The sequence below is a fragment of the Schistocerca nitens genome, chromosome 2 (genome assembly GCF_023898315.1).
Source record: "Schistocerca nitens isolate TAMUIC-IGC-003100 chromosome 2, iqSchNite1.1, whole genome shotgun sequence".
In the NCBI taxonomy this organism is placed as follows: domain Eukaryota; kingdom Metazoa; phylum Arthropoda; class Insecta; order Orthoptera; family Acrididae; genus Schistocerca; species Schistocerca nitens.
The window spans coordinates 738,921,604-738,937,344 of NC_064615.1; the positions used below are offsets into that span (position 1 = coordinate 738,921,604).

The 15,741-nt window shown below is 45.2% G+C and overlaps 1 protein-coding gene across 1 annotated transcript in view; it reads left to right on the plus strand.

The window, feature by feature from the left end:
* LOC126234600 (protein MCM10 homolog) overlaps window positions 1-15,741 on the plus strand; it is a 110,132-nt gene that overhangs the window by 54,842 nt on the left and 39,549 nt on the right. The window contains exons 9-10 of the mRNA XM_049943319.1: window positions 14,894-15,046; window positions 15,191-15,485. Coding sequence (XP_049799276.1) covers window positions 14,894-15,046; window positions 15,191-15,485 — 448 coding nt within the window. The remainder of the gene's footprint in view (window positions 1-14,893; window positions 15,047-15,190; window positions 15,486-15,741) is intronic.

Here is a 15,741-nt window from a genome sequence, read left to right on the forward strand (position 1 = left end):
TGCGTGCCATTTGGGGAAGGACACCTTACGTGGTGTTTTTCTATTGGTCCATCATGCACCACCATCTTGCATGTTACCTATTGTCGTGTGGGGGGGGATTACACCCAACATCTTCTGGGTTGTCTCCTTCTCGTCTTGTGCGCAATCCTCTTCTTAGCGCCCACGACAACTGTGGACCCTTTCAACACCTAAAATCCAGCACGGTAGCCAGTCCGTTGTGGTGGGGTCGTCATGTACCCTCTTGGTGGTAGCCCCCTGACCACGCAGGGATCGCACTACAGATGCCAGAGCTGTTTCCTCCCCATGCATGCCAAGGAGTATGTGCCCATCTTGTCTGGGGCACGGGGACTCCGGGCAATGGGATATCGGCCAGGTACCCGTTGCTTTCGCTGGGTGGCGCCCTTGGGGAGAGCCCTCGTTCGGAGTAGGTGGCATCTGGGCGGATGTGGCGCAATGAAGCGCAATAAATCACACCAAGCTGGTGGTCGCACGGCCACCAGCGTCTCTAAGCGAGGCAGAGTAGACTTTGATGCTGCGCAATATGACCCTCAGTCGTTCCCCTCGTTGGCTGCGCCATGGGAGGGACGTAGATCTAGTGCTAAGCGGGAGCCTTACGTACCGCAATACCTTGTCTGCAGCAGGACTGATGGTGACTCCTTTCTTATGACGAAGCCTCTGTTTTTTGTGGAACACCTGGAGGATAAGTTTGGGGAAGTGGTGGGGTTGTCTAAAATGAGGAATGGGTCCATCCGTCCATCCTCCTATCCTCCTCAAGACGTCCTCCCCAGCCCAGTCACGAGCGTTGCTCTTGTGTGATAAGCTGGGTGACGTCCCTGTAACCGTCACTCCCCACAGTAGCTTAAATATGGTCCAGGGGATTATTTACCATCGTGACCTTTTGTTACAATCCGATGACGAGCTGAGAGCCGACTTAAAACGACGTGGAGTGCATTTTGTCCGTCGTGTCCATCGAGGACCCAAGACTAACAGGGTGGCCACCGGTGCCTTTATCTTGGCCTTCGAGGGTGATGTCTTGCCCGAGAAGGTCAAGGTGATGGTTTACCGTTGCGACGTCAAGCCATACGTCCCTCCCCCGATGTGGTGCTTCCAGTGCTGTAAGTTTGGCCATATGTCCTCCCGTTGCCCATCCAGCGCTACATGTCGAGATTGCGGACGCCCCTCTCATCCCGATTCTCCATGTGCGCCTCCGCCTGTATGTGTCAACTGTGGGGAGCACCACTCTCCATGCTCGCCGGATTGCCCCGTTCTTCATAAGGAGCGGAAGATTATGGAATTTAAGTTCCTGGACCGGCTTACTTATCGCGAGGCTAAACTGAAATATGAAAGGTTGTATCCTGCTTCCATTCGAATGTCTTATGCTGCAGCCACGTTATCGTCGCCCACGCAAGCGACGGTTGTCGCCTCATCTGTGCCGCCTTCAGTGGGCCCTCAGGGCCGTGCATCTCTGTCTGCCCCCCTCGTGTCTGGGGGCAAGCCTTCCTCTGTTGCCCCCTTAGCCGTTGGGGGTAAACCCTCTTCTGTCGCTCCCCCCACACTTCCTTCGGGAGTGACATCTCCTCCAAAACCGGGGGGCTCGATCCCTCCCCCTCCCCCTCCTCCTCCACCGGCGTTGCCTCTGCCGGTTCCTCTCTCGCGGAAGGGGTCCCTCGGGGCTCTCCCTTCCTCCGTTTCTTCTCCTACCCAGCCGGATGTCAGCCAGTGGCTGAAGGTTCCGCCACCTGCTGGTCGTAGGGCTTCTGCGTCGTCATCAGCCTCTGATGCTCCTTCAGAGAAGCTCTCCCAGCCCTCTCACCCTAAGGGCCGACGCGAGAAGAAGGAACAGAATGTGTCCAAGAAGAAGGACGTTCCGGCGGTAAGAAGAAGGACGTTCCGGCGGTTTCAGTACCGCCTGCTGTACATAGTCCTGGCTCCGGGGATGAGGTGGAGATCCTCGCCTCTGCTGCGGATCTCGCCCTCACGGAACCCTTGGGGGCCTTTCCTATGGACACAGCTGACTCTCCCCCGGTGGCGGCAGTTGACTCTGAGGCGCCGTCTGCCTCTTAGTGGCATTCACGCCCTCCCAGTCCCTTCCTGCTTCCATTCTCCAGTGGAACTGCGGCGGTTATTTCCGCCACCTGCCTGAGCTCCGGATGCTTCTGAGTGATTCCCCTGTTCTCTGCATTGCTCTGCAGGAAACTTGGTTTCCTGCAATGCGGACCCCCACCCTTCGCGGTTTTCGGGGATACTATAAGAACCGTGTTGCCTGTCACCGAGCATCAGGTGGGGTTTGCCTCTTTGTTCACCACTCTGTCTGTAGCTCGCCAGTACCCCTTCAGACGCCTTTGGAGGCAGTCGCTGCCAGGGTTGAGCTCTCGCCGGCTATTACTGTTTGCTCTGTTTACATTCCTCCGGATGGGGCGCTCACACGCCATGTCTTGGCTGCGCTGCTGGCACAACTCCCGCCACCATTGCTGCTTCTGGGCGATTTCAATGCCCACAACCCTCTGTGGGGTGGGACTGTCTCCGATGACCGCGGTCGGGCCGTGGAGCATTTGTTGGCTCAGCTCGACCATAGCCTCTTGAATACCGGTGCTCCCACGTATTTCAGTGTGGCCCATGGCTCGTTCTCGGCCATCGATCTCTCTCTTTGCAGCCCCGGACTTGTCCCATCCCTCCACTGGAGGGTGCATCCTGACCTGTGTGGTAGTGACCATTTTCCCATCTATTTGTCACTGCCCCAGTGTCATTCTTCTGGGCGCCTGCCCCGCTGGGCTCTCCACAGGGCTGACTGGCCGGCTTTTACTTCCGCTGCAACCATCGAGTCTCCCCCACAGGGTGACATTGACGAGGTGGTCCGTGTCTTCACCACGTCAATTATTTCGGCGGCCGAGGCTGCCATCCCCCGCTCTTCTGGACTCCCTCGGAGGAAGGCTGTACCCTGGTGGTCGCCGGAGATTGCTGAGGCTATTCGCGGCCGTAGGCGGGCCCTCCAGCGTCATAAGCGGCACCCGTCTCTGGAGACCCTCATCGCCTTTAAGAGGCTCTGTGCCTTGGCCCGTCGTCTTATTGCACGGCGTAAGCAGGAGTGCTGGGAGAGGTACGTCTCATCCCTGGGCTCCCGTGTCTCCCCCTCGCTCGTGTGGTCCCGGATCCGGCGGATTTATGGATCCCAGACCCCTACGGGTGTCCCTGGGATCTCCCTGGACGGCGCTGTCTGCACGGACGCTACCGCCATTGCTGAACACCTTGCTGCGCACTTTGCTAAGAGCTCTGCGACTGCAACTTACCCCCCCGCCTTTCGCTCTCTCAAGGAGCGGGCCGAGCAGACGCCAGTATCATTCCACACGCGTCGTTCTGAAGAATACAATGCTCCTTTCAGCGAGAGGGAATTCCTCGCTGCCCTCGCCGATTGCCCTGATACAGCACCAGGACCAGACTGCATCCACGCGCAGATGCTGAAGCATCTCTCCAGGGACTGCCAGAGACACATCCTCACCATCTTCAACCGCATTTGGAGCGAGGGCGTGTTCCCGTCGCAATGGCGAGAGGGTCTTATTGTCCCCATCTTGAAACCCAGTGCGGACCCACTGACGGTGGACAGCTATCGTCCCATTACCCTCACCAACGTTTTGTGCAAATTGCTCGAACGTATGGTGGGGCGGCATTTGTGTTGGGTCCTTGAGTCGCGCGGTCTCCTCGCTCCATCCCAGGTTGGCTTCCGTCGGGGCCGGTCTGCCACGGACAATTTGGTGCGGCTGGAATCTGCTATTCGTACGGCCTTTGCCCGACGTCAGCATCTCGTTGCTGTATTTTTCGATCTGCGGAAGGCGTATGACACCACATGGAGGTATCACATCCTTGCTACGTCGCATGAGTGGGGTCTTCGTGGTCGGCTCCCGGCTTTTCTTCAAACCTTTTTATTGCGCCGCTCTTTCCGGGTGCAAGTGGGTGCCGCCTCTAGTTCATCTTATATACAGGAAAATGGGGTCCCGCAGGGCTCGGTGTTGAGCGTCCTCCTTATTTCTAGTGGCCATTAATGGTCTGGCTGCAGCCGTGGGGTCGTCGGTGTCTCCTTCTTTGTATGCCGACGACTTCTGCATCTCATTTAGCTCCACGACTACGGGAGTCGCCGAACGCAGGCTGCAAGTAGCCGTTCGCAAGGCAGCATCATGGGCTCTGACTCACGGTTTTCAGTTCTCTGCAGCCAAGACTCGAGTTATGCACTTCTGCAGGCGTCGGACGGTCCACCCTCATCCTGACCTTTACCTCGACGGGCACCTGCTTCAAGTGGTGGACACTTGCCGCTTCTTGGGACTCGTGTTTGATGCCCGGCTCACATGGGTTCCTCATCTTACTCAGCTGAAGCAAAAATGCTGGCGGCACCTCAACGCCCTCCGCTGCCTGAGCCACACGGCTTGGGGTGCAGATCGCTGCACGCTGTTGCGGTTGTACAGAGCCCTTGTGCAGTCCCGGCTCGATTATGGAAGCCTGGCCTATGGGTCTGCATCACCCTCAGTGTTGAAGTTGTTAGACCCCATACACCACTGTGGGGTTCGGCTTGCAACTGGCGCCTTTCGTACGAGCCCCGTAGATAGTCTACTGGTGGAGGCTGGGGTTCCCCCGCTGCGGATTCGCCGCCATCGACTGCTCGCCGACTATGCTGTCCACGTTCATTGCTCGCCGGGCCATCCCAATCGTCGCCTGCTTTTCCCTGTCACGGTCCTCCATCTGCCCGAACGGCGACCTCGGTCTGGGCTTTCCATAGCTGTCCGCATAAAGTCCCTGCTGTCGGAACTGGGGTCATTCCCTCTTCTGCCTCCCTTACGGGTCCGTGCACCTACGCCTCCCTGATGTTTGCCCCGGCCGTCCATCCGTCTGGACTTGGCACAGGGACCCAAGGACTCGGTTCCGCCTGTGGCCCTCCGTCGCCGTTTTCGTGCACTCCTCGCTTCATTTCTGGGCTGTGAGACTGTCTACACTGATGGTTCCCTGGTTGATGGTCGCACTGCCTACGCTTTTGCTCACGATGCCCATGTTGAACAGCGCTCCTTGCCGGCTGGCTGCAGTATTTTTACTGCAGAGCTGGTGGCCATATTGCGCGCTCTTGAGCATATGCGTTCCTGCTCAGGTACGTCCATCGTCATCTGTAGTGACTCCCTGAGCAGCCTCCAGGCCATCGACCGCTGCTATCCCTCTTCTCCTCTGGTGTCCTCTATTCGGGAGTCTGTTTCCACCCTTACCCGCTCCGGAAGTTCGGTGGTCTTTGTTTGGACGCCAGGTTACGTTGGCATCCCGGGGAACGAACGTGTCGACAGGCTGGCCAAAGGGGCGATCGCCGCCCCAGCTTTGGAGATCGGCCTCCCAGCTCGAGATCAGCAGCTGGTGTTGCGCCATAAGGTACTTGGTATGTGGACTGCTGAATGGCGTGGCATGACATCCCCGAATAAACTGCGGGCTGTCAAGGAGACGACCGATGTGTGTCATCCTGTGTCGGCTACGCATAGGCCATACCTACCTGATGCACGGTCATCTTTTGCGTCGGGAGGATCCTCCCCTGTGTCGGTGTGGGTTTCGGCTGACGGTCGCCCACATTTTGCTGGAGTGTCCCCGACTGCGCACCCTCCGGCAATCTTTGAATCTCCCGGGCACTTTGCCTTTGATTTTATGCGATGATGCCTCCATGGCTGACAATGTTTTAAATTTTATCCATGGTGGCCCTTTTTATGGTTCCATTTAGGGGGGTCCTGCACCTTTCCCTTTCTGTGTCTTTTGACCTCGCGTCTCTCAATGTTTGTTGCTATTTTGGTGTGTCGTCGAGTGGTTGACTCTTTCCCTTTTTTTGTTCTTGTGGTCAGTCGACCAGTCTCCGGCCATCTCAGCTTTTTCTGTTCCTTTCTGTCTGGTGTTCCTCTGTACTCTTCTTGTCTGTAGTGTTTGTTGCTGCAATTGTGTTCTTTTAGCGACTGGGGGGCGTCTCCTCCCCCCTTAGGTTTTTACCTGCTTCGCCGATTTTCAGCTCGCCTGTTTTTGGAATGGGGGACTGATGACCTTCGCTGTTTAGTCCCCCTTAAACATCCCAACAACCACCACCACAATTGAACAGAAGGAACGCCGAAGAATGATTTGTTCTGACATCTTGGAAAACATTGAAAGTGATGCCACCTTCTTACAAAATGTTATTACTTGCGATGAATCGTGGTTTTTTACTTACGATCCCGAAACTAAACGCCAATCGATGCATTGGAAAACTCCTGGTTCTCCACGACAAAAAAAAGCACGAATGTCAAAATCGAAATTCAAGGCAATGATGTTTTTTTTTTTGACATCAAAGGGATTGTGCACATTGATTGGGTACCAGAGGGACAAACAGTGAATCAGCATTCCTACATTAGCGTCCTGGCTACCCTACGTGAGCGAGTACGGAGAAAACAGAACGATTTGTGGAGAAAAAAGTCATGGATCCTTCACCAAGACAATGCCCCAGCTCACAGTGCGTTGTCAGTGAAGACGTTTTTGGCAAAACACAACATTCCCATCTTAGATCATCCACCCTACTCACCTGATTTGGCCCCCTGTGACTTTTTTCTTTTCCCTAAAGTCAAGTCAGCTTTGAAAGGAACTAGATTTGAGACTGTTGAAGCAGTAAAAGAAAAAGCGACGGAAGTAATGTATGGACTTACCGAAAATGATCTGCAGCATTGCTATGAACAGTGGAAAATTCGTATGGAGCAGTGTAGAGACCGAGGAGGAGAGTACATTGAAGGAGATAAAATGAAATTGTAAATAATTGTAAATAAATGTTTTTTCCAGCATCAGTCCGGTTTTTTTCTAGCCGCACCTCGTATGGTTCAAATCTGTACTTTTTGCCATTTTGAAAGTTTCCCCTTTTCAAAGTTACAGCTATTTATAAGATGTCTGTGAATACCACAGGGGACAATTATAATGCAGGAACACCAATTTGACAGGCAGTGTTGTGCCCAGTGGTTTTCAGTTCATTTTGTAATTAGAAATTCACAAAGTTCTCCTCCAAACCCCATGCTACCTTTTGGACGTTGACCAGTAAGCCATTGAAGTTTGCATCCAAACTTCCATACAAATCACACTAAAAAACAAACTACAAAATATTCAGTTTGACAGCTACTGTCCTTTCCGTGTCGGACACTGCCTTCCTTAAAGCCTTGATATCTACGGTGAAGTAACTGACTTACCTTATCCAACATTAAATATGATGGGCATCCTCTATCACTATGCACCCACTCCTACCAGTACTTTCAAGTATAGCTCCTACTTTCAGAAAGATTCAGAAGAACTGCCTTCATTATCTGGCATAACCCAGACCTTGAATGATTCTCAGTAGACTCATCAAGTCATGCCCCGCAGTGAGATTACCTGCAGTCTTGAATTCTACCTTATTTTATTTTAATTTATTCTCATGGTTTCCCACAGAAGCCTGTCCATTTTTGTTTTCTGTTTTCTATTTTTTCACTGTTTTGCTCCCTCTGTATTATTTCTTCCTCTCTCTTTTTTGCTATATGCATTTTTGCTGTTATCTTTTCCACCTACCTTCTTGTCATATTCATCTAATCCATCCCTTACTTCTTATTTTATTGTTCCCTTCTGTAATCTCTGAACTGAATGTGGCACAGTTCTTACTAATGTACTGTTTGCAATCTGCCACACTGGGGCACATTTTCCTTCAATCGTGCTACAGGTCCTCATACAAGATGGCTCCCTCTTAACTTGTATTCTGATTGACATATCCAACCTCACATCTCACTCAGCCCTCCCGTGCACGTCCTTGCTCCCTTTCTTGTCCAATCTTCACAAACAAATTCTTCTGTCCTCCCCAAAGAAGGAATCTGACAGAGAGAGGGCATTTGCTGCCATACTAAAATTCTTATAACATAAAATGAAATAATTTCACTGTCATACTGAGAACAGTTTTGAAATCAACATAAAAATGTTAATTATCAAAAAACATTTATTTTGAATCATGTGATGTCATGCATCCTGGTGTTCTCCTTAAGTCTGTCTCTTGAATATGAAGGTAGTTTTCTTGCCTTAAGCATATGTCTTACAGGCTTAGGCTGCGGGGTAACCAAGAACCTTGTGAACTCATGTTGTGAGGTACCTGCACTTGTAATAAATGTCTTTGTGCTTGTGCACATTGATAATGTTTGTATTGTATGTAGAGGTGGGTGGCACACAATTTGTGTTTGTGTGAGCCGGCAAGTGATAGGGTAGTCAGATGTTGTTACAGAAAAACCTTTAACAAATCACCAATTACTTAAGTATTTACTTCATTAACTGGGACTTTTCCCTAAATGGTTCACCTCATTTATATGAATGAGGTAACCAGAATGTTATTTCAAAATTTTTTGTTGATATAGTATTCAATAATTACTACTTGCATGTGCTGGAAACTAAAGTGTAGATCAACATGAACTCAGCAAGTTTTCACATTTAAATTGCCTGTAGAATCAGCAGTTTTTGTTGTGATTTAAAGAAAGCATCTAAAATGAAGTAGACATTGTTATTGAAACATTATTCTATTTGACAAATGGCACAGGACGGATATGAGGTAACTTAAAGAAAACTCATTGTACAATGCATTTTGTCCCCCTACGGAAAAAAATAAGTAAGTTTAGTTTGCTTCTTCCTTCCAATATAATGCGCTAACCAGTGTTGTGTTTCCCACTAAAATTGCACATAGACCATTGAAACATCAGTCAATTCCAGATGAACTCACAACAATGGAGTACAAAAATATTAACCAAAAATTTACGATCTACCTTTTGACTAGAATGTGGTGGCTGTTGTTGTCGTCGTCGTCGTCTCCAGTCCAACAACAGGTTGACACAGCTTTCCATGGTAGTTTATGCCCTATTAGCCTCTTCAGCTTTCAGTGACAAACATTTTACCAGACATGTCAATACTTGGCCAACCAGTGTGCAGTGTGCTAGTCGTAGACATGAATTTTCAAATCAGATTTATGACTCTCTCCTCATTTCTTTGTTACAAAAAGGTGAACATAAAATCTTCCACAGTAGTGATGTTCAAAATGGATGAGGATTTGTGTATATTTGTTATCTCTTTATTAGATCGTGGGCTGCCAGCTGTAGAAGTGTGTGTGTCTCCGCATCTCAGAAACGAGCCTAACACATAAAAAAAAAAAAAATTGTCTTCGCAACAATGTAACATTTTCAAATAATGGATTCAATTCAGTCTTGCAAATCCTTTTCCTTCAAGTAAAGAAAACCCAGAATCTTTGTACTGCTGGTCATGTGATACCAGGTTTGTCCCAAAAGTTGCAATTTTCTTGAAACAAAATGCCACCGCTATTATATCAATCTTTAAATGTACTCTCTGGTATCAGTAACTCTTTAGTACACTGTCCCCACAACTCTGGATAATCATAGCTGGATAATTCATCTTCCAAATTTTAAATAAACATCTTTGATTAACATATCTCTTGATATGATTCAGTTTATCTGCAATCATAACTTCCCTTAGTAATGAATCGTAGCCAGAGATATTAATCCGTAGAATTCCATTATCTACATATACTATTCTTTTCAAAATTGATTAAAAAAAATAAAAAAATAAAGAAAAACCACATTTAACTTCACATAATGTATCGCACAATTACTGAAGTCTTTAGTTATCACAGAATTACCAGTGAAGTCCATTGCACATTATTCTCAGTTAACACTTGCTGGAAGTACTGCTTGGTAATGTAATTTATAATAGAAGCACATGAAATGTCTCTTGAATGTGCAATGTCATGAGTTATTTCGATCTTGTCTGCCGTTCTGCCTTAGAATTCAGAGTTTAGGTACAGCTTATGATTTTACGTTACAATCAAAATCTTATGAACTTCTCCTTCGAGTAAACTGTTTATAGTCAGAGATATTACCATATGTAACAAAAAAAATCAATTTTTTATGTTAATAAAACATCCTTCTCCTTTCCTGAGCCTCTAATTCTCTTCCTATGTTGAATTATCTTTCAATCAATTCGGAGAAAAAATCTCTCCTAAAAACCCAGGCTCATATCATTGATCTTTGTAGTTTAGATTTCAGTAACTTCCAAGTATTCTTCAGAAATCATCGTAAATGCTTTTTCTTTACTAACAGTAAAAATCAACACAATTTGAGTGATACACACACAGTTTATTGTTCACAGTACGATCATCTCTACTGAAGTGGTTATAACATTGCTTCAACATTTATTTTGACATTTTAACAATGTGATAAGAGTATTGGAAAAATCTTCCAAGGGATCCTCCTATTGGCTAGCTGTCCTGGACTGCAATATTGACCAGCTCCAGACAGGGCTGTGATGGCAGCATGTCTTTTCCACTCTCATGGGTATAACATGAAACAAAACACAACAAATACACCTTTCATGAGTACAACAAAATGGAAAGCAAAGACAATTACAACTAACATTAACAACATACCTGATATCACCCAGTGGAAATACTCACTTAGTGTTTCAAAGCTCCTTTTGAACACTGCAGTCTGCATAACTACCACAATTTATATCCATTTGAACCTTCCTATTTTACTCAAGCCTTGATCTCCTACACCTTTTACCGTCCACACTTCCTTCCTGACAGTGCCTTCGTGCCTCATAATGGGTCCTATCAACCAGCCCCTTCTTTTTGCCAAGTTGTATCATAAATGGTTTTTTCCCCCCAACTCAGTTCAGTACCTTCTCATTTGTTATTCAGTTTACTTCAACATTCTTCTATTAAACCACATTTGAAAAGCTTCTGGTCTCTTCTGAACTGCTTGTTTTATTTATTTTTTTATTGTTCCGTGGGACCACATTTAGGAGAAGTCTCCATGGTCATGGAACGAGTCAATACATGAAATTATACATGATTGTAGAAACAGATAAAATGAAATATAAGAAACATATTCAGGCGACAAGTCGTTAGTTTAAATAAAGAAAATCAAGAATGTAACACTGGAATTTGCTTAATTTTTTAGCTCTTCCAGGAGCTCCTCGACAGAATAGAAGGAGTGAGCCATGAGGAAACTCTTCAGTTTAGACTTAAAAGTGTTTGGGCTACTGCTAAGATTTTTGAATTCTTGTGGTAGCTTACTGAAAATGGATGCAGCAGAATACTGCACTCCTTTCTGCACAAGAGTCAAGGAAGTGCATTCCACATGCAGACTTGATTTCTGCCTAGTATTAACTGAGTGAAAGCTGCTAACTCTTGGGAATAAGCTAATATTGCTAACAACAAACGACATTAAAGAAAATACATACTGTGAGGGCAATGTCAAAATTCCCAGACTATTGAATAGGGGTCGACAAGAGGTCTTCGAACTTACACCATACATAGCTCGAACAGCCCGTTTTTGAGCCAAAAATACCCTTTTTGAATCAGAAGAATTACCCCAAAAAATAATACCATATGACATAAGCGTACGAAAATATGCGAAGTATACTAATTTTCGTGTTTAAATGTCACTTATTTCAGATACTGTTCTAATGGTAAATAAAGCGGCATTTAGTTTCTGAACAAGATCCTGAACATGGGCTTTCCACAACAGCTTACTATCTATCCGTACGCCTTGGAACTTGAACTGTTCCGTCTCGCTTATAACATGCCCATTCTGTCTGATTAAAATGTCAGTTCTTGTTGAATTGTGAGTTAGAAACTGTAAAAACTGAGTCTTACTGTGATTTAGCATCAAATTATTTTCCACAAGCCACGAACTTATATCATGAACTACATTATTTGATAATGTTTCAATATTACACACAAGATCCTTCACTACCAAGGTGGTGTCATCAGCAAACAGAAATATTTTTGAATCCCCTGTAATACTAGAAGGCATATCATTTATATAAACAAGAAACAGCAGTGGCCCCAGCACCGACCCCTGGGGAACACCCCATTTAACAGTGCCCCATTGGGACTGAACATCATTACCACTCTCAATATTGCGGAGGATTACCTTCTGCTTTCTGTTCTTAAAGTAGGAGGCGAACCAATTGTAAGCTACTCCCCTTACTCCATAATGTTCCAACTTCTGCAGTAATATTTTGTGGTCAACACAGTCAAAAGCCTTCGTTAAATCAAAGAAAACACCTAACGTTCGCAACCTTTTATTTAATCCGTCCAAAACCTCACAGAGAAAAGAGACTATAGCATTTTCAGTTGTTAAGCCATTTCTAAAACCAAACTGTACATTTGACAGCAAATTATGTGAATTTAAATGCTGCAGTAACCTTGTATATACAACCCTCTCGATAACTTTAGCAAACACCGATGGCATAGAAATAGGTCTATAATTGTCAACATTATCCCTGTCTCCCTTTTTATAAAGTGGCTTCACTACCGAGTACTTTAATCGGTCAGGAAACCGACCACTCCTAAAGGAAAAGTTACAGATATGGCTAAGTACTGAGCTAACATACGTGGAACAATACTTCAGTATTCTGCTAGATACCCCGTCATATCCATGAGAGTTCTTGGTCTTTAGTGATTTAATTATTAACTCAATCTCCCTCTTGTCAGTATCATGGAGGAGCATTTCAGGTAACAGTCTCGGAACACTTTTTTCTAAGAGCGCTATATGATTCCCTGTTGGGACTAGGTTTCTATTTAGTTCACCTGCTATATTCAGAAAGTGATTATTAAGTACTGTACATATATGCGACTTATCAGTAACACGGACATCCCCACTACGCAATGATTCTATATTCTTGACCTGTCTCTGCAGACCAGCCACTTCCTTTACGACTGACCATATGGTTTTAATTTTATCCTGAGACTTAGCTATTCTATCTGCATACCACATACTTTTTGCCTTCCTAATAACTTTTTTAAGCACCTTACAATACTGTTTGTAATGGGCTGCTGCATTTAGATTTTGACTGTTTCTAACGTTTTGATATAATTGCCACTTTGTTCTACAAGATATTCTTATCCCATTAGTCAGCCACCCAAGCTGCCTGTTTGTGCTAGTACCCTGTTTTGAACGTTCTAACGGAAAGCAACTTTCAAAGAGCACGAGAAAAGTCTTGAGGAAAGCATTATATTTATCGTCTACTGTATCAGCACTATAAACATCTTGCCACTCTTGTTCCTTGATAAGGTTTACAAAAGTCTGTACAGCAACTGGATCAGCTTTCCTAAAAAGTTGGTAACTATATTTAACATGTGTTGCAGCACAAAAATCTTTTAGACTTAAAATTTGTGCATCATGATCTGAAAGGCCATTCACCTTTTTGCTAACAGAATGCCCTTCTAATAATGACGAATGAACAAAAATATTGTCTATGGTTGTTCTACTGTTCCCTTGCACTCTCGTTGGAAAGAATACGGTTTGCATAAGATTATATGAATTAAGGAGGTCTACCAGCATCCTTTTCCTTGTTGTCTATATTTCACTTCCATGCAAGGCTACACTCCAGACAAATACCTTCAGAAAAGACTTCCTAATACTGAAATTGATATTAACTATTCCGTGATCATCAATCACTTTGCTACCCGAATAGAAAAACTCATCTACTACTTTTAGTGTCGCACTTACTACTCTGATCCCCTCAGCATCACCTGATTTAATTCTACTACATTACATTACACATGTTTTACATTTGTTGATGTTCATCTTATAATCTCTTTTTGAGACACTATCCATTCCGTCTAACTGTTCTTCCAAGCCCAGTGCCATTTCTGAGAGAATTACAGTATCATCGACAAACCTCATAGGTCTTATTTCTGTTTGTTGAACAGTAATTCCCTTCCAAATTTTCTCCTTTGTTTCCTTCATAGCTTGGTCAGTGCACAAATTGAATGACATTGGGGATAGGCTACATTCCTAATTCACTCCCTTCTCAATGACTGCTTTCTTTTTATACCCTTCGGCTGTCATAACTTGTATTTGATTTCTGTACAAGTTGTATATAACCTTTGGCTCTCTGTATGTTACCACTGCTACCTTCAGAATCTCAGCTTTGTCAAAAGCTTTCTCTCTGTGTACAAATTCATTAAACATAGTTTCTCCTTGTTTCTAACTATCTTCTAAGATGGTTGTAGGATGTGTATTGCACTGTGTGTTCCTATATTCCTCCACAACACAAACTGATCTTCTGTTGTGGTATTTCGCTGCCCAGCCAACCTATACAGTATCCTTGTCTGTCCCTACCCCACCCCTGCTCAAGACCTGCCCCATACATCCTCACCCTACTACCTAGTCAAGTCCTGTCAGTGGTATCTCCTAGTCCATCAAAGAAAGGTCCATATGGGAAGCGGCCATGTGATCTACAAACTTAACTGCAACCACTGAGCTACATTCTGTGTGCTTGACAACTTAACAAGCTGCCAGTCCACTTGCATGACCACCACCTAACTGTGGGTATAGAACAGCTGGACCATCAAGTTGCAAAATACGTCACCTAGACCAGTGTGCTTCACTTTAATCGCTGCTTCACAGCCTGTGCCATCTGGATTCTTTCCACCAATATTGTGAATCGAGCAAGTGGTAACTCCCCGTGCAGCATATCCTGCTTGATCACTGTGCAACGACCTTGGTGTCTGAGCGCACGAGAGAGAGAGAGAGAGAGAGAGAGAGAGAGAGAGAGAGAGAGAGAGAGGGAGGGAGAAGGGGGGGGGGGAAAGAGTTGTTGTTTCTGTTGTTGTTGTTGTTGTTGTGAATATGTGGGAGTTTTACTTCAGAAGAAACAGTTTGTCCAAGAACTGAAAATAATTCTAGTATTCCCTTTTGTTGAGCTGGTCTGCGACCTAACACCGGATCTATGTGGTGAGCAGCAATCTGTTTACATATTGTTCTTTTTCTATCGTGTATTTCCCATTGTTTAAAGAAACAGAGTTATTTCTGTGGCTCTTACCTTATTTTCATTTTACCAGGTTTTCAGGAACCATTCGTAACCCGGTCACTGCAAATCACTTACGAAATACGCAAGCGAAGAAAGACAATGACATTTTAGAGCGTTTGTCTGCATCAAGTGGTTCCAGTATGAACAAAGCTTCAAGTGAGCTACCTAATTGGATAAAAAATAAGTATGTTGACTATTTTTCATTATATGTAATAAATACTTGTTGATATAACTTTTAATGTTTTTGTAAATGTTTTCTGTGTTTGGTGTTCATTAATCTCACTTTTTAAAACCATAGTATTTCTTAACTTATTCTTTCTTCTGCAAGGACTGTCAAGGATGATCAAAAAACTGAAAACACCAGCAGAATTGAAGAAAACACTCCATCTTTTGTGATGAAAGAAAGGATTAGAAGCAATTCACAAAAAAACTCGGAGAAAATCAGCGATAAAGGATCATCATCTTTAGTTTTGAAGGAACAAAACTGTATAAGTGATGCTGAGTCACTGGACCACAAACAAAAACGGAAAAGTGCTGCTGATCCATTTTACTTAGAAATTACAGAGAATGTTTCTCCTAAACAGAAAAACTGCAAGCTTGCGAAAAAAGAAGATCGGAAAGCGGTAAGAAAAAACACATCTACTGTAAGTTTTTGTGCATCAGTCCTAAGTACTTACAGTCAGTCATCTCATGATGGCTAGTAAAGTGTATGTGTGCAGGAACTACAAATGTATTTTAGCATTAAGATATGTTAAAGAGGTTTCTGCGCACAAGACATGATACAGTTTAGTGTTGAAATTGTGATACAGTTTGTAGCACAAAAGCAATCCCAGTGTCAAATCCCTCACAGTTTAATGTATATTCGATCACATCAGCCAA